At 36.7% G+C, this 23,274-nt stretch overlaps 1 protein-coding gene across 7 annotated transcripts in view; it reads left to right on the top strand.

The window, feature by feature from the left end:
- Positions 1 to 3,791: 3,791 nt before the first annotated feature.
- MED24 (mediator complex subunit 24) overlaps positions 3,792 to 23,274 on the top strand; it is an 86,153-nt gene continuing 66,670 nt past the window's right edge. For 5 of the 7 annotated variants that reach the window (XR_005558600.1, XM_039358836.1, XM_039358839.1 and 2 more), the window contains exons 1-3: positions 3,792 to 3,866; positions 7,406 to 7,547; positions 22,606 to 22,688. Coding sequence is in view for 5 of the 7 variants with exons in the window: in XM_039358836.1 (XP_039214770.1) it covers positions 3,849 to 3,866; positions 7,406 to 7,547; positions 22,606 to 22,688 (243 nt within the window). In the remaining 2 variants the exon portion in view is untranslated. The other 2 variants (XM_039358837.1, XM_039358842.1) reach the window with 2 other exon arrangements.

Consider the following 23,274-nt stretch of genomic DNA (forward strand, 5'->3'; position numbering starts at 1 on the left):
AGCACCTCAACTACTCAGGATATTACGAAACAGCCAAACAATCCACAAACAATAACTCCAACACAGCGAACCAATCCACCTACAGCAACTAAGCCAGCACTCCACACATCCCCACCAATATTTATAGAGAGACGGCAGCTCCGATCACACTTTGCTCACACAAGTACGAAGCCGAAGACCCCAGCCTGAAGATGACGAGTGGGACCTCGTCGAAATGTCACCAAGATACTCTCAATCTTACATGGGAAAATACCTGAATACACCAAGACCTGCATACTTTTATTTATTTTTTATCATATTTTATTAGTTTTCTACATTTATAATTCATAAGTACTTGGTAAACAACATGTTGTCTGGGTCCATTTGTTTTACTTAATAATACACATTAAATTCCTAATTCCTAAATTCCCGTTTTTCCAGCCATTAATAAAATACATTCCATATTTTAAAATTTTCTGTGTCTTCTTTTTCTTTACTCTTCAGTGTAAGTCTATCCATTTCTGCACAGTCCAGTATTTTCTTGATTATCTCTTCTTCAGATGGTGTTTATTCATTTTTCCAATACTAAGCAAATACAATTCTTGCTGCTGTTAATACGTGCAACATTAAATATGCACTTTCTTTATCAAATTTTTCCTGATAATAAAAATAGATCTGGTTTAAAATCTGCATGTTTTCTTACCATCTTTTTAGCTAAATATGTATTTTTGTCCAATTTTTTTTTGCTTTAGGGCACGTCCACCAAAGATGGTACTACGTGCCTGGTTTTTGATTGCACTTCAATAGTTACTAGACAAGTTTTTAAATATTTTTGCTAATCTTGCAGGTGGTAAGTGCCATCTATAGAACATTTTATATACATTTTCTTTATAATTTTATAATCTTTCCCAAAGATTTTGCCATTTTTCTAATTCTATATTGTGCCCCAAATTTTTTGCCCGTGTTATCATTGTTTCTTTTACTTGTTCATCTTCCATTTTTAATCATTTTTGTCTCACTTCAACTAGTGGATGGTAATTGTGTGGATCAGGAACAGCAACTGAAGCTATTTCCAGATTTAAAAAGTCATATTTCATTTAACTGAGGTCATTTTTAACTAGCATATGATAAGATTATATGTAAACCAGGTATGCATTACTTTCTAATTCATCCAGTGTCCGATAATCAGGAAATCCATAACTGCCTTGATCAAATCTGGAACAGCCATTTTTAATAACATACTAGGTACTCTTACAGTGGTTTCTATGTCATGTTATATATATTTTTAAATGTTTACCAAAGTAAAGACGGTACATAGTCTAAGTGCTATTGCTATTGCTATTATGACCAGATCAGAACTGAAACTCCAAGCTATCTGTGTTCCTGTTTCATCTTTCCATGCTTCCACAAGTAGCAATAAAAAAGAAATAGAAATAATGAGTCTGGAGATATTACCCTAATCTCTTGACTCAATGAAGATAGGACTAACCTCAACTTTCTTTTTGATCTCTATAAGAGCAGAAACCCAGGACAAAGTAAATAAACCTAGTAACAAGCTTTTTATGGCATGCTTTTTCTTTCAATAACTTGGTCCAGCAATTTATTTTAATATTCAAATTATCAGTTTGAAAGTACTAATTAAACTGATTAAGTTTTGACAGGAGGAGAACAAATGATCTCTGACAATTTGAGGATATTGATACAACTATAACCTTTTCTGAATAGTTTAGATATAATTATAGTTCCAAAGTAAATTATGTTGAAGAATTCAGAAAATGGAGAGCAAACATCTTGAAGTTACCTCTCAGTAGTTAGAGCCAGAGTAGCAGACTAAGTAAAGTACAGAACACTTGGGTTTCATTTTTTTTCTAGAAATATAAAATCTAGATCACATGACATACAAAGCCATATGACTGTATTAATTCAACATACTAGGCTAAAGTGATAATGATAGTCTGCAAAATCAGTAAACCATAGTTAATACATCATGAAAACGTAGTCAGAGTTGTTTAACACATCCACATACGTCCTTTACAACAGTTCCAACCCTGCATATTCTCACAAAGTTGGTAGAATCTGGGCACCATATCAATTTATTACTGGCATCCCTGTGGTTATTTCAAGTCACTGCAAATCTAGTATTTTCTTTTGAAGTGGTGCAGCTCTATAAAACTTCTGTCTAGTTCAGTGATTCTCAACCTGTGGGTCGGGACCCCATTTGGGGTCGAATGACCATTTCACAGGGGTCACCAAACAACGCAGTCTGCCATTTTTTTCCTCTTTTCCTTAGCTGTGCTACTCCCTTTTATTCTATTGGCTTTTGAAAGCCAATAGAATAGACTGTCTTGAATAGAGTCTAATTCTATTGGCTTTCAAAAGCCAATCGGAATTGTCCAGGCTGTCTCCGCCCTGCTGAGCCCGCTAAAAGTCCCATTCTGCAAACGGTGCTGCACCAGTTGAGTAGTCCTCGACTTACGACCGGTTGAGTAGTCTTCGACTTACGACCAGTTGGGGGTCGCGGCATTAAAAAGGTTGAGAACCACTGGTCTAGTTGTTTCCCTGTGATGGGAACTCCAGTCTCATCTAGCGATGTTTGCTGATTTTTAAATTTCATGTGGCCATGAATATGAAAAGTTGTGAGTATGATTATCTTCACACTAGTTTTTGGCCTTCTTTTTTTAGCCTTCTGCATGAATCTGAAAATATTTGAGCTTTGTAATGAATAGCATAGAGGGGCTAATGTGATGTCTAAAATAATAATAATAATAATAATAATAATAATAATAATAGTAGTAGTAATAATAATAGTAGTAGTAGTAGTAGTAGTAGTAGTAGTAGTTGTAGTAGTAGTAGTAGTAGTAAAGTTGGAAGGGACTTTACTTTCATTTAGTCCAACCCCCTGCTCAGGCAGGAACCTTACACCATTTCAGACAAATGGCTGTCCAATATTTATTTAGAATGTTTGGAGTGTGCACTGCAACTACACAATTTATTTGAATTTATTATTTGTTGATGATAAATGATGATTACAGGTCACCAAATCATTGTAGATTCTTAACGCCGCATAGTTTTTCTCCATGATTTTGTTAGTGAAAGGAGACAAAGAAAGAAGACTATGATTTTCCTCCCCACTATTTGCTTGTATAAAAATTGGATTAAATATCTCTACTTGCTAGTTTTGAACTAGCTTTTTTTCCTTATATCTTTAAATACATCTCTATTTATTTTAGCCTTAAAATTTTAAAGCATGAGATGCATACTTAAAAACTGCATTGGCATTCTCTTTCTCTTTCGCTCTGTTTGAATTCTGAACTATTTTTTTCCAGTCAGAATTCTGTTTTTAATTTTTACAAAACGCTTTTTTAAAATATGCTCAGTCAGCCTGATGACTAGGAAATATAATAGGTATGAAGGACATTTCTTTAAGAAATCTGTTTTACAGTATCTGAATATATTAGTGATAAGTCTAAAGAATTTCCTCCATTTGAACGTCTTAGTTTTGGCTCGTGGATTTTAACTACAATAGTAAAAATGATGTACTAATGCAATAAAATTCTAAGAAGCAAGATTAAATATAATTAAGCACACCCATAAACATGATTTCTGAAACAAAAGCTGTAATCTCAGACTATGAAATTAGTGTTTTAGTTATCTTCTTTGTAACAGCGTAATATGTATGTATATTCAGAAATAAATGCCACTTTTCCCTGACCATTTGAGCTTAACACGTGTTAAACAATTGTTACTTTTGAACTACAACACCCAACAACCTTTGCAGTGCAGAAAGTTGTTACAGCCAATCCGGGCGAGCCTCTTTCTAAAGTGCAAAGATGGCGGATTCCCGGAAGTAATGGCTGTGCGTTTCCTTTATGTATGAAAGGGAACTGGTAAGTCTAATGTAGGATGCTCATCCTTCTCTTTTCGATATCATAAATGAGCTCTAGAGTGATTCTCGCTATTTAGTTTTTCCGCTTTAGTCCATCACATTTCGTGTCTCAAATCCGGTAACAGAAACTAAGGAAGAGTAATGTATTTCGGTTCTGGGGTAAGCTATTTTATTAATTTGTTTCCGGAGTCGGCCCATCTCCTTGAAATTTAGTATCAATTCTATTAAAGGATTCCAGGGCATGCGTAAAAGGGGAGTTTGTAGTGTTATGTATGACTGCTTGACAGTAAGTCCACTAAATTACTTCAAACGTACATTTGTAAAATTGCCATTTAAGATCTCGTGCTTATCACTCGTACTTGGAGTGTGTTTAAGATCCTAACGACGCCTTTTCTAATCAAAACAGGGTTTATCGTAATATAAATTGTTTGTGTTTTGACAATTCCAGTACGTAATAATCTGCTATTGAGATTGCCCACCAGCAGGCATATGAAAAATTTAAGGAACTTATATAGGACCTTACTAGAGATAATGTTAAAATTCAAGAAGTGTAAAGTACCTAATTATTTTACAAATATTTGTAATTAAATAAAAGTGTAAGGGTCTTAATTTGCTTGCTTGTTAATAAGAAGTAAGCAAAATATATTTTTTCTTATTTCTGAATTTAGATATAATTGTGTAATGATCCCAACATGCTTGTATTCAAGATTTTATACTTCCCACTTCCCAGTTGCTTCAGCATGAAAACATAAATGGTTATTGACAGTGGTTATTAAAAAGTGAGCAGGAGATATTTTCTTCTGATTCCAGATAAGTTGCATTAATTTAGTATGATTTCATATAATTATTTTCCATTTTTTATACAAAGGTTGCATTCCTATAATACTTAAGCAGTGTAAGATCTATTAGAAATGTTCTCATGATGTTCTAAGCTAAAGAGTATAAACAAGTTGTACATCCTATTACTGTGTTTTATTCTACATTATGCATAACTTTTTAACAAAGCTGCATGTCTCTACATTGTTCAATGTGGAAATAGCCACTGTTTAGGATTGGGTCTTGTGTTGCACTCTCTCAGGGTCATGTGATCACCATTTGTAATCTTCTCAGCTGGTTTCTGACAAGCAGTGTCAATGGGGGAAGTAAGATTCACTTAACAACTGCATGATTCGCTTAACAACTGTAGCGATTTGCTTAAAAAGGGTGGCAAAAGATTGTAAAAAGAGTAAAACTCTTAACAACTGCCTTACTTAGCAACAGATGTTGGGCTCAGTTGTGGTCATAAGTAGAGGACAACCTGTATTTTAAATATTCTCTGTTTAAAATATAGGTAATTCTCGACTTAACGACATTTTTTATGAGTGTCCTTGTTTTTTCTCAGAGCAATGTGTGAAATGACTGTTCTTTAATATTTTGTGATCTGGTGTATTAATATTTTCTCTTTGCACTTTCTGTTTGAGAATTGCTTCCTGAATATTCTGGCCATATGTATCCTAGTCTGGGCAAAATGTTTTGGGAGTGGTGAAACATTTGTCCTACATACAATATTACACAGCAGGGGTGTCAAACTCAATTTCATTGAGAACCGCATCAGCATTGTGGTTGCCTTTGGGAGGCCGGGTGGGCATGGCCAGAATGGATGTGGCCTATTGGATGGGCATGGCCAGCTCTACATTGTTCGCGTCAAGGGTGCCTGTGCGGGCCTGGGCAGGAGTGAGACAGATCTGAAGGTCTCTGTCAGAAGAGGGTGGGACGAGGGCAAATGCCAAGGCATGGTCCACTGGAGGAGTCTCACGGTTCCTCTCAGACCATGTGGGGGGGGGCTGGATGGTGGTGCAGGCTGCCCAGAGCCCTGGGCAGCAGAGGTCAAACACCCAGCCTGCCCTCAAGCACCCGCAGCACCAAGCCCAGCCCCACTTTCCCAAGGGGGCGCCCAGCTGCACTTTCTCCTCAAGGCTTCTGCTGCTATGCTTGCTCTCCTTAGCCAGGTTGCTCATGATGAGTACGAGGGCAAAGTCAGAGGGAGGCCCATTCCCTCTCCATGGGAGGAGACCTGGCTCTGTATCCAAAGCTTCCTTAGTAATAGGATGGGAGACCTCCAGGAGAGGCCAGGATGAGGGGGCAAGGGGATGATAAAGAGGCAGCAGGGCAGGACTAAGGCAGGACTTCCCTCAGACCCTCCTTTTCCGTCTTTCCTTTCTTCCTTCCTATGTACAGAGTGTTGGGAAAATATTTGAGATGAGGGAGGGGAAAAACAGGCAAGAAACGCAGCTGTATAGACATGTCAAACACAAGGCCCAGGGGCTGGATCTGGCCCGTAAAGTGGTTTCATGTGGCTCATGAAGCCATCCTGGAAACAGTGAGAGAACGGCCCCCGCTGCCTTGGCCCTGGCCCAGGCCAGCCAGGAGCCAGTGTACAATTTTTTGGTCGCCACCTATGCTGAAACACATTCAGTCTTAGTTCCACAAGACCATCTGGAAACAGCGAGGAACCAGCCCCTGCCACATCGCTCCTGTCCCCTGCATGCATGCTGGGGAGGTGTCACCTTCGTGAGGAACGAAGAAATGCACCATTGCCTGGAAGTGGCCAGCCCATGGCCCTCATCTACTTCACATATCTGGCTTGGTGGGCTCTGGGGGAGCTGATGCCATGAGCAACGTGAGAGTCAATGTTACTTGCGCAATGCTGCCTAGCCCCCAGCCTGCCCGATGTCGGCAGGCAGCGGGGTGCTCTCCTCATAGTGCCAAGAGGCTGAGCTAGGCGGCACGAATCTGAAAAGAAGCGCGATGCCGTCCAGCCCCCAGTCTGCCCGGTCTCGGCAGGCAGCAGGGCGCTCTCTTCACAGCACCAAGAGGCTGAACCAGGCAGCGCACATCCAAAAAGAAGCGCGATGCCGCCCAGCCCCCAGCCTGCCCGGTTTCAGCAGGCAGCGGGGCGCTCTCGTCACAGCACCGAGAGGTTGAGCCAGGCGGTGCGAAGCTCGCCAGCTTTGCACCTTGCTGCCTGCTGAAACTAGGCAGGCTGGGGGCTAGACAGCATTGCACTTCTCATCAGTTTCATGCCACCCAGCTCAGCTCTTGGCGCTGTGAGGAGAGTGCCCCCTGTCTGCCAAAACCCCTCCCCTGGAGGCCACCAAGCTGGATATGTGAAGTAGGTGAGAGCCATTTGCTGGCCACTTCTAGGCAATGGTGCATTTCTTCATTCCTCACAAAGGGTGACACCTCCCCAGCATGCACTCAGGGCAGGGCTGACGTGGCAGGGGTTGGTTCCTCACTGTTTCTAGACGGCTTTGTGGAGCTAAGACTGAATGCATTTCAGCATAGATAGCCACCACAAAATTGTACATTGGCTCCCGGCCGGCCTGGGCCAGGGCCAAGGCAGCGGGGCCGTTCCCTCACTGTTTCCAGGATGGCTTCATGGGCCACATGAAACCACTTTGCGGGCCGCATCCGGTCCCCGGTCCTTGTGTTATATAGTTATATAGTTCTGAAACCAGGGTTGGACATGCCTACTATGAACCTTTTCTCTATTTCTTTCAGGAAAGGAAGATGATGAAAGTAGTCAATCTCAAACAGGCCATCCTCCAGGCTTGGAAGGAAAGGTGGAGTGATTATCAGTGGGCCATAAATATGAAGAAATTTTTCCCCAAAGGGACTACCTGGGACATCCTGAACTTAGCAGGTTTGGTTCATACCTTTTGTACATGATAAATGTTAAACTGTGAACAACCAATTGCTATGAATGACAAATTATTTCTTCTTTAGCAGTATATAGCTTAGTATTTGACCACTCTGGTACTTCAGACAACCCCAGCCTTACAGTGAATTCCACAACCTAGTAAGTGCAGTGCTAAATCAAGCTTAGTTACTACAAGGCAAGAGGTCATGTTAGAAATTATGTAAGTGGTGCCAAGTATTCAAATTAGCTATTATTTTCCTTTGGAAAAGAAATCTTTGTCCTATAATCTCCTTACAACTACTACCTAGAGTCTTTGGTATGTAGATTTCTATGAATTATGAAGCAGATCAATTAAAAATGGGGGTTGCACTCTTTTAAAATGCTTGTCTTTTTCCTTATGGTACATGATGAAATCAAGATATTTTTTGTTGTTTAAGATTCAGGCTAATAAGAAAGCTGAATCACTGTGGAAATATCCCTTTGAGGTAATTAAGTATAGTTAAGCATTTTTAACTATCTAACTATTAAGGAATTGCAAGTTGTAAAAAGAGAAAAAAGTATAGTAAAACATAGTTGAACTTACAACAGTGTGCTGTGCAAATGAATATCTTGAATTTACTAATTATTTTAGTATTTTACATTTGGAACTTTAAAAGTCCCACTAAGTTAAGGCTTTTGTCCATTACCACACTAATGGTAATGGTAACCTTTTCATCTATTGTACCACTTTTAGGATATGGCAATATCCGAGTACCACCAGTTGCCTAGCAAGGTGTCAAAAACTTGATGACCAAAAAAAAAAGGAAAAAAGTGATAAAGTACAGGTAGTCCTTGACTTACAACAGTTCGCTTAGTGACTGTTCGAAGTTACAATGGCACTGAAAAAAATGTCCCCCAAGCCACAGCCGAGCAAGACACCTGCTTGCCCACCCGGCAACGCTCTTCCTCCTATCTGAGGTTTCCATTGTTGTGAGCATGTCTGTTGAGGATTGGCAACGGGGGTGGGGTGGGAGGTGTTTGATTTTTATTCCCGTCTGCTGAGTGGTTGCAGCAGGTTTTGGTCACTTCACATGACCCTGGGACACTGTGACCATCATAAATATGAATCAGTTGCCAAGCATCTGAATGTAAATCACAAGACCCTGGAGATGTTGCAACATTTCAGCTGATTGGCACTTCTGGGCTCAGCAGAAGCGCCAGGATCAGCACCGGGCTCCAACTGGAGCTGGTGCTGATCCTGGCGCTTCCGCTGAGCCCTGACAGCGCTGCAGCTCCAGCCATCTCTCGCTCAGGCTTGTACAGTGCTGCCACCGGTTCAGCTCATTCCCTTCTCCCGCTACCACTTTTCTAGGATGTTCGCGAACCACCTGCCAGGAGCCAATGTACCACAGGTGGTACCCATACCACTGGTTGAAAAGCCCTGGTCTATATGAGGCAAATTAGGAAGCATTGCTTTCACTTCCATATTGCGTGAATAAATGCAGTCCATGCTGGCTGAAACACTCAGCCAATTCTTCATACCTCACCCTAGATGGCATGACTTCAGCCCTGCTCACTTTCTCAGGATGGGAAATGTGTGGAACAGTTAATAAACTTGCATCTCTGAAGATTCTCAAAGTGAAACACCTTCAAGGGTAATTGTATCAAATTCTGGCTGCTCAGTATCTATGTCCCTTAAAAGTACGGTATCTTATTTCAGGCTGAGTGTACACACAATAAGTTGTAGTCACAAGTAGAGAGTGCTACAAATAGAGCAGCAAGTAACCATACATAAGGCAGACAGAAAGCTGCGAGAAATATAGATTCAGGTTTAGAGATTGAAACATAGAATCCAGAATGTCAACCAGCCAGCCAGTCAGATAAAAGAATCAAGGTTCAGATAATAAGGAGGAACACAGGAGAAAAGAAGACAGATTCAAGGTTGGTATGGTTGTTGTTAAAAGAGACTGGTAGCTGCTCTGATGTAGCTCATCGCAGATGGCTCAGTTATAGGCAGTTTCCTAGAGGTCATCTCAAGGTTGTCAGTGAAGATTTATGGTTCTCAGTGACCTCAATCTGCCCTCCCTGGGTTTGGTCTGAGAAGCAGTTCAAGAGTTCATGACCACCATGACAGCCACGTCCCTATTCCAGATTATCACTGGTTTGACTTGGGACAGTAGTCACAAGCCACACCTGATATTCTTATTGGAGCAATGTCAATGTGATCTGGTGGGGAATCTAGCATTATCCCCCCCCCCCCCCGTTGTGGTCAGATCATGCCCTCATGTTCTTGAGGCTCTCTTAAACCATCCTACTCTGCAGGGAAACTGGACTCATTTGTATGGTCTGCCCTCAGAGACTGAAGGACCCAAATGGGTTCCAGAGGGAACTAGAGGATATCCCAAAGGCTTTGCTGCACGGCCCGGCCAAAGTCTTAGTAACAGCTTGGAAACAAAAGGCTGTTGAGGCTCTGGACAGGTTTGTGTCTATGGGGGCCTCTCTTAGCCTATTACTCCCGTCTTTCACCATGGTTCACAGAGGAACTGAGGGTTTTGAAACAGATTAAGTGATGCCTATGCACTGCTGGAAAAAATAAAGGATGACTTTGAAAATGTATTATTTACGCAGAGGTCCCCAGTCTTTTGGGCACAAGGGACCGGTTACGTGAAGAGAGGTTTTTCCGTGGACTGGGGGTGTGTGGTTTTGTGGGCTGCCTGGATCCCACAAATGGGGCTTTGCTTGTTTGTGTGGACCAGTTGCTGGCATGCCGTGGCCCAGTACTGGTCCATGGACCGGGGGTTGGGGACCCCTGATTTAGCGTATATTCTCTATAGAGGTCAAAAGGATGACTTTGACAGGACGTGATTTAGAGCCACTATTAAGGCCTATCTCATGGCAATAAGAGCAGCAAAACAACATTATTTCTCTGTCCTTATTGCATCTGCAGAGTGTTGCCCATCAACACTGTTCTATTATTCTGTAATTTACTGCACTAAAGCCATATTTTTTTCACTGACTCCCCATATTCACACATGCAATTAATCTAAAATTAAATACTTCAGAACAGCAGAATGTGTAATTTCTATTTATTTTTTGCCATTGAAGGAACTGTTAAACAGAAATATAAAAATATATTTCTTAAATAATAGTCGGTATAGGAAATGGACTAATTTTTACTCTTGCTTGGATATTGTCAATCAACTTTTTCTTCAACTAAGCCCATTCCTGGCTTTGGGTTTCTTTTGAGAAAGGGAGGATAAAAATGTCTTGATCAACTTCTTATCCAAATCTGGTGACATTTTCTTAAATTTGAAATTATTATAGCATCTTTGTTTGTACTGAGAGTCCACATTGCAGTTGCCTACTCCGGTTTGAAAAAGCAGGGGACAGTGTGTGTCTTTGTGATTGAAAACTGCTCAGCTACCAATGTGAGATGCTCCAAAAGAGAAATTTCTTACTACTTTGCTGAATATGTGTGCAAAACATGGGTTGTAGCCTGGCTGTCCAACTATAAACATTTTCTGGCTCTGCCCCAATCTTTAATTCAGATTTACCATAAAAGCAGGTTAGTTTGGAGATAAATTATAGTTTGGGAAAAGCTTTTTTCTCTCATTTAGAGAAAGCCAATATGACTTGCTACACTAATGGAACTCTTCTAATCTACAGAATTGATTTAGAACAAGCTCATTTTTGTAGTATAGATAGGTTCTCAGTATGTCTTACTATCTTTCTCACTTCTTACAAATCCTCATTCTGTTCTGCTTTCTTTTTTGGAATGCCACACAGAATTTTTTTTTCTTAAGATTGTTCTAGCTTTAGCAATAAAAGATAAAGAGATCGAATAAATATGCAGTTAAGCAGAATTTAACTTTCTCATAAAATTGTAGCTCTTGAAAGGTTTTTAGAAGATACAGACAAAACTTGTAGCTTCTAATTTCTTTCTTAGTTTCTCATACTGGAAATATATTAGAACCTACTTCTGTTTATGATTTACTGAATTTTAGGATTCATCTAAAGGCAGATAAAATATAATTATCTCAAAGCTGTTTTAGTGAAATAAATATAATTAATGATTACTTGAATAATGATAATGAAATAGATTTCTGTCAAATCATAATTAAGATCTTTTGTGGCTTATTCCTTCAGAGAAATAAAACAGAGCTTATTTAAAAATGGAACTACAATACTTAAAATTACCATGTAGAAAATTAGATAAAGGAAAATATATAACCCAAAGGCTCGCTATGACTCATTTATGCAATGAAAAATACCATTTCGGTGATAATTAAAGTGGTCTCGCATTGATTTAATTGTTCTATGCAGGTATTCCTTCTTGTTATTCATTGTCTCCTGATACTCTTCTTCACAAGACTTCTACAAGTCTTCATAAAATTATTAAAAATTTCAGGTAGTGTTCAACTTATGACCAAAATTGAGCCCAAAACTTCTATTGCTAAGCAAGATAGTTCAGTGAGTTTTACCCTTTCTTGCCACAGTTGCTAAACAATCACAGCAGTTGTTAAGTTAGTATCTCAGTTGTTAAGTAAATCTGGCTGCCCCATTGACTTTGCTTGTCAAATTGTTGGACTCTGCAACCAGGTTTCATGCCATTTGTCCAAATTTTAATCATGTGACCATGGGGATGCTGCAATGGTTGTAAGTATGAAAAATGATCGGTCACTTTTGTCAAAGTTGTAACTTTGAACGGTCACTAAACAAATGGTTGTAGGTTGAGGACTACTTGTAGTTCTGTAGGATGGGTAATATATCTATCTGGAACTCTGCATAAATTAATTAAATGTTCTATTATCACTATAGATTTCTCCATTTTCTCGCCTTTTGATCAATATTGCATTTTTTCTATTTCTCTTAGTATTTTTTTAAAGATCCTTTTTATAATAATCCTAGTATCATTTTTTTGTATGGTGAAAGCTTGGGAATTCGAAATCTGCTCAACATTTTTTAAGTCTATAAAGCTTTTAAAGCTGGATACTGTTCTGTTTAATTTTGCAACATACCATCTGGATTAATAATGAAATCTAAACAAACATAGTCATTATTAATTTTAGCTCCTTGTTTAGAAAGAATACTTTTTTCTGCATAATTATGCAAACAATCCACCCTGTAAAAACCACGGGTAATTATCAAAAGTGTGAATTTGTAGAAATAGGAGATTAAGTATGGAGTTAACATGGGAATGAACATCTTAAGAGCTAAAGGAATGGATATCATAAATATACTTTCTGGTGATCAGAAGGTAGCATTGAAGTCGTCAAAATCCATTTCCTTTCTCTTGATTGATTGCCCTCTAAAGTATTAAGATAAATTATTTGTATTTTCCAAAATGTTGCCTATTAAACAGGCTATCTTATTAGCCTATGCTAATCTTGAATTTGCACCGTAAGTATTCTTAATACAAATAACATTGTGCAAGTATATCTAATTTACATAGAAAGAATGTGCAAAATCACACATAATATAAACATAAAACAATGGAAACTTTATTGGGACTACAACATCCAGAATTCACAGCAAAAATGGCTTCTCTAAAACTGCTTTAGAGGCAACCCCAAAAACATGTACCAGTAGTGAAGATTATGTGAGCTGAATGGCTGCTAAGTATAGCACCCCTGGCAAGACCTATTGATTACTGAAAATTTGAAATTTTTAACAGTTGGAATTGGAATGACAGTAGATGCATGGAACAATCCATCAGAACAATTTTTAGGAGAGTCACTAACTCTTAGAAAGATGTGGGGTTTGAAATATCAGTTCCCTTGTGCAGAAGTTCTTTCTAGTGATATTTGTTATTAGTAGACCAGAGAAAGGTTTCTATGCACTACTTTTTTTCTTTGTTAGAACCCAAAATTCTAATAACTAAAACTGTATTGCACAAGATGTACAATAAAAACAAAGATACCTGGATGTTAGGAAGCCTGGTCACTTCTTTTATCCAAGCTTTATTCTGAAGAATATTAACATCTGTTGGCATTCTCCTTAAAAGATTGATGGGGAAGACATGCAAATTCTCAGTGTGTGTGTGTGTGTGTGTGTGTGTGTAGTGGAAAGAACAATGAAGTAAAAATTAAAACCAAGTTGTAAATGTACAGCACTAATGATGGCATTTGTGGTGAAAGAAGGCTCATGAATGTGTCAACAGAAGAAATGGCGAGGTCCTGTATTTATAGGAAAATAGAAGTAGGTGGCTGGAAAAATCATGCAGCGTGGAAAACTGAGAAACATGTAAGTGGAAGAAGTAGAAGACTATCATAGGCTATAACAGGTATGTCGCGCGACGTATCGGAGCTTTTTTGCCATTGCCGGCAATGGGGTGGGCGTGTCTCTGGTATGATGAAACCGGTCCGCGGGCTGGCAATTTGACACCCTGGGCTATAATAACATAATTGTGGATTTTCATTATGTAGTAGAGAAAGAGTGTACATAGGAAGGAAGGTAACTGACTTATGAAGGATATGGATTGTGGTTGGGACTTTACATTGTATTTGTTTTGTTCATTTTTTGATTTGTGGAATTGGCAGAAAAGAATGTTGAGTTGGGAATTACTGGTGTAAATAGTGATTTTATGGAGATTAACATTTCTTTGGAACTGTTCACAAATTATTTACAAAATATATTTACCGTTTATGATTACAAACTATATAATTTTGTGGCATTTTAATGAAAAGAGAATCTGTGTTGTTTTTGTTACTGTCATGACTAGAAAACAATATGGGATATAACTTGCTGTGGGAAAAAAAGTTTGTCACCAAGGTTAGTCCCATGCTATCTTTTGCTCTTTTCCTTTGCTATTTTGGGTAAAGTAGATTTAAGAGTAATTGCTTTATTTACTGGTTTTGTAAATATGATTTGAATTGATATTTAAATTGTTGAGTTGGTGCTTCTATATTTGGGTGGGATTTTGTATAGGTGCTTCATTTTATCAAGTAGGATTTGCAATTTGAGAAGGAATAGTTGATTAGCAGTTTCTGGAGCAGATGGTAGTTCCATAATGGAACTAGAAGCAGTTCTTTCAAGAAATAGATAGTCAAGTAGATTATTCCTGTTCCTTCATTTGATTTCCAGCTAAATGGGAAGACACATCCATACCTCATTTTTGTACTTGTCTTGTTGAATTCTAGATAATTTTAAATAAGGGCATCATCTATTCTAGGTGATTTGATCCTAGATTGTGAAACTGAACTGATTTGTATGTCAGAAACCTAGTAGGAGAAACTAGGTGATATCATCTGGATGCATCTGTTCACCATATGTCTAAATTCAGAAGTAGAAACAGGAAGCAGGATGGGAAGAAGGTATGGCTGTATCATTGCTAAATATTCTATCTATTTTGTAAGATTAAGGTGAAAGAAGCTAAGAACTCAAAATATGTTTACCTGGAATTGAATGAAATATTGTTTATGGACATTGTAAGACACTTGGGTAAATTTTCAGGTTATTCAGTTAATTGTAATAGATTTAATATACTTGCTACTAGTTCTAAAATTTTTATGGATTCATTTAAAAATCTTGAAATATATACCCAGAAATGTCTTTGTTGCTGAAGCTAATATTCTTTTTTTCAGACCTATAATATATAGTTAAAAATCCCCATGAATTTATGGAGAAGAATAAATATAGTGTATAACTAATCTTACTCAAAATTTGATATATATTCTTTTACCATATTATTACCTATAAAACATTAATTTATACTAAGAAAGGTTTTATGGAATTTAGTTACTCCTAAATTATAGTATTTATATGATTTGGGATTGATAAGTTAATTTTTCAAGCAATTTGGGGACTAATGTGGCCTTTTTAGAAGTGTGAAGTCTTCCTTGAACCTTTGGGAGCAAACTGTGATGTCTTTATAGACTTTGTTTATAAACAAAGTTGCTTGTATTCATGGCCTTATTCATTATTGTCCATGAATATAAGCAACTTTTTTATATTCATAACATTGAATGATCTTACATTGATTTGTTCTGGATTATTGAATCAGTTTCAGTCTATGAACATGGTGCTTTGATGAGTCTCTGTGCAATCACATATCCTTGAAAGATCAGCCAGGGAAATGCTTTGTGATCCTTAATATTTCTCTCAGCAGTGGGGCGATACCAGTGGTATGCCTTGTTTTACAAAACCAATAATAGATTCTTTGCTTTTTAACTATTTCAGGCCATCTTTGAATTTTCCATTTCTGAGAGGATGATGGTGGAACAATTTCAAGTTCTTTGAGTGAAATCAATTATCTAAATCTGTTTCAGGTCAAATAATAACAGAGAGATGATATGAGTTGCCTTGATGGATTATTTATTAACAGAGTCTGATAGGGACAACTTGTCGCTTTTTGTGAATATCTTGATAGCTTCTGACTTCATTAACTATGGTATCGTTCTGAACCATATTGAGACTTGGAAGTTATAGTATGGCTTTGTTGTGGCTCTGTTATTAAGTTAAGACTAGGTTTAACACACAGTAGTACTTCACACCTTTTTTGACTTAATTCTATTCTCCAGGTCAGTTACCATCTTTTTGTAAAAGGTTTTAAAGCTCAGTGGTACTTTTATGCACCTTCACTTTTCAATTTTTGTCAGATTTGCTGGGCTCCTTCCTGCCAAGACTGTGCTACAGACAGCATGAGTTGTAATAGATTAAAATTAAATCCAGACAAGCCTGAAGATTTAATGGGTAGAGAAAAGAGATTAATCAATTTGAGGGGATACTTTCTATCCCCAAAAAGGGTATTTTCACTCTTAAAAGTCTGGTCCACAATTTGGAGGTGATCTGAGACATGATATCCATGCATGTGTAGGTTAATGAAGTGGTTAATATAACATTGCCATCCACATCAAGTAACTTATCTTCTGGACTGTTTTTTGTTGTGGATGATTTAGCCACATTTACACATGTAGTTGTAAATTCCTGATTAAACCATTAGAATGAGATCTTCAAGAAACTGTCTTTAAGAAGTAGTGGACAGGTGGACTGTAGATAAAAAAGAAGGAATAACACTAGAGATGGAAATCTGGTTATTCAGATTAAAGATCAGAGTCAGGCCCATATAAAAAGAATTTACAATGCTTTAATAGAATTAGACTCTGAAACAGAATTGGTTAAAGACTGTATGATTAAATGGGCTCAGAATATCCAGGATCCGATCCCATTGGACTTATGGGAGACAATTTGGATTAGAAATGTTAGATTTACACAAGCTCAAAATTTGAGGGAAAATTTTTATAAAATGTTTTACAGATGGCATTTAGATCCTAAAAAATTATCTTGTATGTATCCAAATTTACAACCCAAATGTTGGAGATGTGGTAATATGGATGCGACATATTTTCATGTTTGGTGGAATTGTAAAAAGTAAAGGCTTTTTGGATTATGATTTGGTGGAACATTCAAAAGATTTTTAAAAGGAAGATAAAGTTCACCCCTCAATTATTCTTATTGGGTATCTTTGTGGATTAAATGACAAAGAAACTACTTAAATGTTGAATTTATTAACTGCAGCAAGGTTATTAGTAGGCTCGTATTGGAAGAAGGACTTGTTGCCTACTTTAGAAGAATGGATATTTAAAGTTTCTAACTTTGCAGAAATGGCAAAAATTTCTGCTTATTTGAAGGATCATACACAAGAAAGATATATTATTGTATGGAGAAGATGGATAGATTATATTCAGAAAAAATATGGGACTATAAAGTTTCCTTTATTTTATGAGTAAATTTTATAGTAACCGTTGTAAAGATTTGTTTATATGACTTAATTTAAGGGGAGGTAAAGGTTAAGTATGATGTTTTTTTCTCTTTTCTTTTTTCTTTTTTTCTTTTTTCTTTTTTATTATTGTTAACTTCCTTAATAATAACCCTGTATTCTGCTCTGGGAAGCGAGGGGGGGAGGGTTGAGGGTGGGTGGGTGGGTGAGTGGGTGGGTGGGTAATGATAATATAGACATGGTAAATGCTTGGGCATTTCCCCTATGCTGCGTTCATGTGTGTGAGAGGGATGAGAGGGGAGGAAGGAGTAGGGAGGAAGTAGGATGGTTAGAGGAGAAGGGGAGGGGAAGAGAGTAGGAGGAGAGGAGAGAAAGAGGAGGGAAGTGGGGAAGGATTAGAGAGGGTGGACGCAGCCTGGGGGGAATGGGCAGGCGGTACCAATGGTTAGGAATTTAATTGTATTTTGTATGAATAAATGGAAAATAAAAACTTTTTAATAAAAAAAGAAAAAGAAAAAAAGAAACTGTCTTTAAGAAGTTGTGGAAATTGTAATTGGCCCCAAACCTGGCAGCTAAATTTCTGGTAGAAGTTTCCTGGTTTAAAATTTATTCTTCACTCCAGATTTCTTAATTCCAGAAATTCAGTTATTTTGCTGGGAAATATGAAGATAAATTAGGGCCATATTTAAACAGTTGGAAGAGAGAACACTTACTTTTTTTCTACCTTGATGTTTTAGAGCAATGTTTCTTAAATGTTTTCTCTCAGGTCCCCTTCCCACTTTTAAAAATTATGGAAGACCGCACATTAGCTTTTGTTTGTGTGAGTTATATTTATCAATATTTTCTGCATTGAAAATTAAAATTGAAGTATTCACTGCCATTACTGCTTCTCATGATTGGTTAATGAGATTTTAATATTATATTATTTTCCAACATAGGCTGGCAAATAATTTTGATTTTGATTTTAAGAATTCCTGAGATAGAAACTCCCCCCCCAGGTCCTAGGACCACACTGGTCTAGACGAGCATAAATATGAATCAGTTGCCAAGCATCTGAATATAAATCAGGGCTCAGCAGAAGCACCAGGATCAGTGCCGAGCTCCAACTGGAGCCTGGCGCTGATCCTGGTGCTTCCGCTGAGCCCTGACAGCCTGCAGCTCCAGCCATCTCTCGCTTAGGCTTGTGCGGTGGTGCCACCAGTTCAGCTCATTCCCCTCCCCCGCTACCACTTTTGTAGGATGGTCGCGTACCACCTGCCAGGTGCCAATGTAGCACAGGTGGTACCCATACCACTGGTTGAAAAGCACTGGTCTAGAGCATGTAAATCTTAAATAGACTTTAATAGTTAATTTTTCAAACTCTCATAATTTTTAGAGGTTTTGCAAGTAGCTTAATACTGATAATCTGTGAGATTGTGATTAATGTTCATGGGAAATAAATATGCAGATAAATAAATTTCTAAAACACGAAATTGTGGCCTTATTAGAAATAGAATAGATAGAATTTTGAGGATAAGAAAGAACTTATTAGGGAAAATTTAAGGAAAGCCATAGAATACCCTATGTTGAAGAATCTCCCTGTGCCTTTTATGTTCATCTATATAGTCATTCAAATAATTAATTATATTTTATAATTAAAAATTTCCGCAGCAGTAGAAATATTTTATAGATGAGAAACAGCAGGCAAAGAGAAATGGTTAATATATGAAAACTTAATAATACAGGTACAGGAAGATGAAAAGAGAACAACTAACTAACTGCAGAGGGATTTAGTGTTCAGTCGTTTTTATATGCACAATTAAGAGAAAGTTTAATGTTGATAAAAAGTTTAATGTAGATTGAACAACATAAAGCAGGATTTGAAATAATTTGTGTACAAATAATAAACACATGATTCCAAAACCAAATAAACTGTTGAAATTTGAAATAGAAGAGGAACAAATTAAAGATTGCAGGAGAAAAGGAGCAAAGAATATTGGTTACAATATAAGGTGAATCAGGGAGAGAATGTTAGATAAATTGAACTTTAAGGTTGAAATTCATATTGTGTTATAGTTTTTAAGAGATATCTTACAAAATGATGTATAGCTGGAATATGACATCAGAGAAATTATCTAAGTTATGTAAACATACTTCAAGTCAATGGTAGAAATTTGAAAAACATGAAGGGACATTTTGCATGCATTGTGGACCTATGAAAAAAAATGGAGACAAATATAGCTGATGATACAAAGACGTTTGAAGATTAATATTGAGATGAAATCAGAATTCTTTTTTTTTTTATTTTAGACCAGTGGTTCTCAACCTGTGGGTCAGGACCCCACTTGGGGTCGAACGACCATTTCACGGGGGTCGCCAAACAACGCAGTCCGGCATTTTTTCCCCTTTTCCTTAGCTGTGCTATTCCCTTTTATTCTATTAGCTTTTGAAAGCCAATAGAATAGACTCTCTTGAATAGAGTCTAATTCTATTGGCTTTCAAAAGCCAATAGGAATTGTCCAGGATGTCTCTGCCCTGCTGAGCCTGCCAAAAGTCCCATTCTGTAAATGGTGCTGCACCAGTTGAGTAGTCCTCGACTTACGACCGGTTGAGTAGTCCTCGACTTACGACCGGTTGGGGGTCGCGGCATTAAAAAGGTTGAGAACCACTGTTTTAGACCAACAAAACAAAACAAAACACAACAAACATTACACACATACAAACGTAATATATCCTTTTTTGTTAACAGCAGTTTGTAACAGTACTCTTCTATTCTTTACATTTCCCCCCTCTTTCTTCTTTGAAATATTTGTCCTTATTGCCCCATTGTTTCTTATTTACATTTTCCTTCTTTGATATTCTACTACTTACTAGGAATCCAACATTATTCTTTGTAGTAACACTCATATTTTTTATAAGACTCGACCGGAATTCCATCTAAGCATGGTGATCATACAAATATTCTCATATTATTTAGTGCATATACTGTTTTTACTCTAATACTATTTCCAACATTAAAATTCACCCCTTTTCATCCAAGTATATTTATTTAATTTTATTTTTCTTTGACATATATAATAATTCCTCCTTTCTTGTTTTATGCTAATATTGTGTATAATGTTTCTAAATTTTACTTTCTCTAGTAATTTTCTATAATCCTATTTTATGTAAACTTCCTAAAGATACATCACATCTACATCCAATTTCCTTAAATTGTTAAACGTCTAAACTCTTTTTCTTGATATATTTAATCCATTAATATTTATAGAAAAGAGCTTAATTACGTCTCCCATTTTTAACTTGATCTATTTTTTTGTTTTTATTTTGTTTTATACTTCTTGTGTCTATAAGTCTTCCTTTTGCTTCTCTTTCTAACCTTTCTCTTTCTTGTAACTTTTGTATTTCTCGCTCTCGATCAACTTCCTCTAATAGATCTTCATCATAACTTTTACTCTCCAGCTCTTCCCTACTTTCTTGTTCTTCTCCTTGTGAAAAGTAACTCTCATAAAAGTCCTGTGCTTTCTCAAGTGTATTTATCTATTGGGACCTATGGATAATTTGGCAGAAAAGGCTTATGGAATACTGATTTTATATATGGTAACTGCAGCAAGATTATTACAGGCAGTCCTTGACTTACAATAGTTTATTCAATAATGATTTGAAGTTACAACGTACTAAAAAAGTGACTTATGACCATTTTTCACACTTACGATTGCAGCAATCCCATGATCATGTGATTTACATTTGAATGCGTGACAATTGACTCACATTTATGACCATTGCAATGTCCCAGAGTCATGTGATCCCTTTTATAATCTTTTGACAAGCAAAGTCAATGGGGAAACCAGATTTACTTAACAGTCATGTTACTAATTTAAGAATTGCAGTGATTCACTTAATAAACTAACCAAAGAGAGAAGCAACCTAGAACTAAGGAGAAACTTCCTGACAGCTAGAACAATTAACCAGTGGAACAATCTGCCTCCAGAAGCGGTGAATGTTCCAACACTGGAAGTTTTTAAGAAGAAACTGGACAGTCATTTGTCCAAAATGGTATAGGGTTACGTGCCTGAGCAGGGGGTTGGACTTGATGACCTCTAAGGTCCCCTCCAACTTTATTACTTTATTACTAAATGTGGCGAAAAAAGTCATAAAATGGGGCAAAGTTCACTTAACAAATTTCTCACTTAACATAAATTATGGTTATAAATTGAGGACGATCTCTATACTCAAAAAGATGGGAGAAATATTGAAATATCTGTAATGAAGGAATATCAAAACTGACCTGTTTGGTCAGAGATGAAACGATAAGTATTTTTATGAAAGCCTGGAAACCTTTTATAGACTTTTTGCTCAAAATGGAAAAAGTACTAGATGATTCCTAGATCTGATGATTTTAAAAAACAATAAGGGGCTGAAGAGACTATTGTAATTTTAAGGAAGGAGGAGGGCCACTAGTAGTCCTTGACTTATGACTGTTCATTTAAGGATGGTTCAAAGTTATGATGGCCTTAGAAGAAGTGACTTATGACCTGTACTTGCACTTAGAACTATCACACCACCCTTGCAGTCTCACAATCACTTTTGGGTTGCTTGGCAACTGACTTACATGTTAAACTGGTTGCAGCATCACTAAAAGACTGTGGTGATCTGCTTATCAACTGTCATAAAAGTTATTGTAAAACTGAATCTCACTTGATTTTCAATTGCAATGACTTACTCTACAAAAGACGTTCCGGTCCCAACAATGGCTCTAAATTGAGGGCTATCTGTGATGAGTTTGTAAATACTATAAAGAAATTGTTTCTTAACTATCTTTTTTCTTTCTTTCTTTAACTGTATTCTTTTCTGCCCTTTTCCTTTTTTCTTTCTATTCTTTATATATTTCTGTATTTGTCTTTAAGTTATATAAAAAGTTTTAATATTTGTTTTAAAAAATCTAATTAATTAAAAATAGAGGAATGTAGGAAAAATGTATATGGTTCTTTATTTTTATTTAACATATTTAACACACATAATTAACACATATCTTTAAATTAAAAAAAAAAACCAAAACAAATTTAGAAAAGAAATAATCCAAATAAAAGAATATAATCTATGAAAAAAAGAAAGAAAAAATTCTCACATTTTATATTTATTGATATTCACTGGTTTATTAAATGCAGTACTTTAATACAGTATTGTAAAATATCACAAAATCTTTACCATCCTCCTGCATCTTTTGATTAGTAGAAAACATTGCCTTTTCCAAAACAGATAAATCACAAATTTTCAAAGTGATCTAATTGCATGAGCGATTTTAGTAGATCAAATTATGGTCATTGTTATTCTTTGTGAAAATGATTGTAATTTTCTAGAAAGAATTTCCTTTGTTTTAAATTACAGAAGCACTTCTTGAACAGGCCATGATTGGCCCATCGCCAAACCCATTACTCCTATCCTATCTGAAATATGCCATCAGTTCTCAGGTAATAATCCCATCATAAAACCTTTCAATTTCAGAGGATGTAAATGAATGTTAATGGATTAAATATTATTTTAGCTGTAGGACTGAAGTATCTTTGAATTAAGTGAAGGACTGAAGCATCTTTGAAAAAATTGAAAAAATCTGAGATAATCCAGTTTTAAGTAGCTCATAGCGCAATTTTAAAATAGTGTGCAAATTTCATATTTTTTTAATTTGTGTAAATTATTTTCATTTTGCTGAATTGTAAGAAAGGTTTGTGAAACTCTACCCCTGATTTTATTCACATGCCCACTTTAACTTTTGAGAATAACTTTTTTTTTAGTGAAATCAATGAATCTTAATCAGTTGCTTTCCTGCTGATCTGCAGAACTACAGCAGATACTTGGCTTTATTGTGAGGAGAGGGTTCAAATGTTTGAATGGTTTAAACATGAATGTTGGACTTCTACTTTTGTAGAAAAATTAAAAAAAATATTTTATGGCCAAAAGAATAAAAAGAGTTGTGGAAGCCTATATCTTAAAATAGAAATTAGTTAGTCTTAAATGGAGTTAACCAACTGATTTTGGGCTAACATAGATTTTACCCTC

The sequence above is a fragment of the Crotalus tigris genome, unplaced genomic scaffold, assembly GCF_016545835.1.
Source record: "Crotalus tigris isolate CLP2741 ecotype Arizona unplaced genomic scaffold, ASM1654583v1 scf7180000019068.10715455, whole genome shotgun sequence".
Classification (NCBI taxonomy): Eukaryota; Metazoa; Chordata; class Lepidosauria; order Squamata; family Viperidae; genus Crotalus; species Crotalus tigris.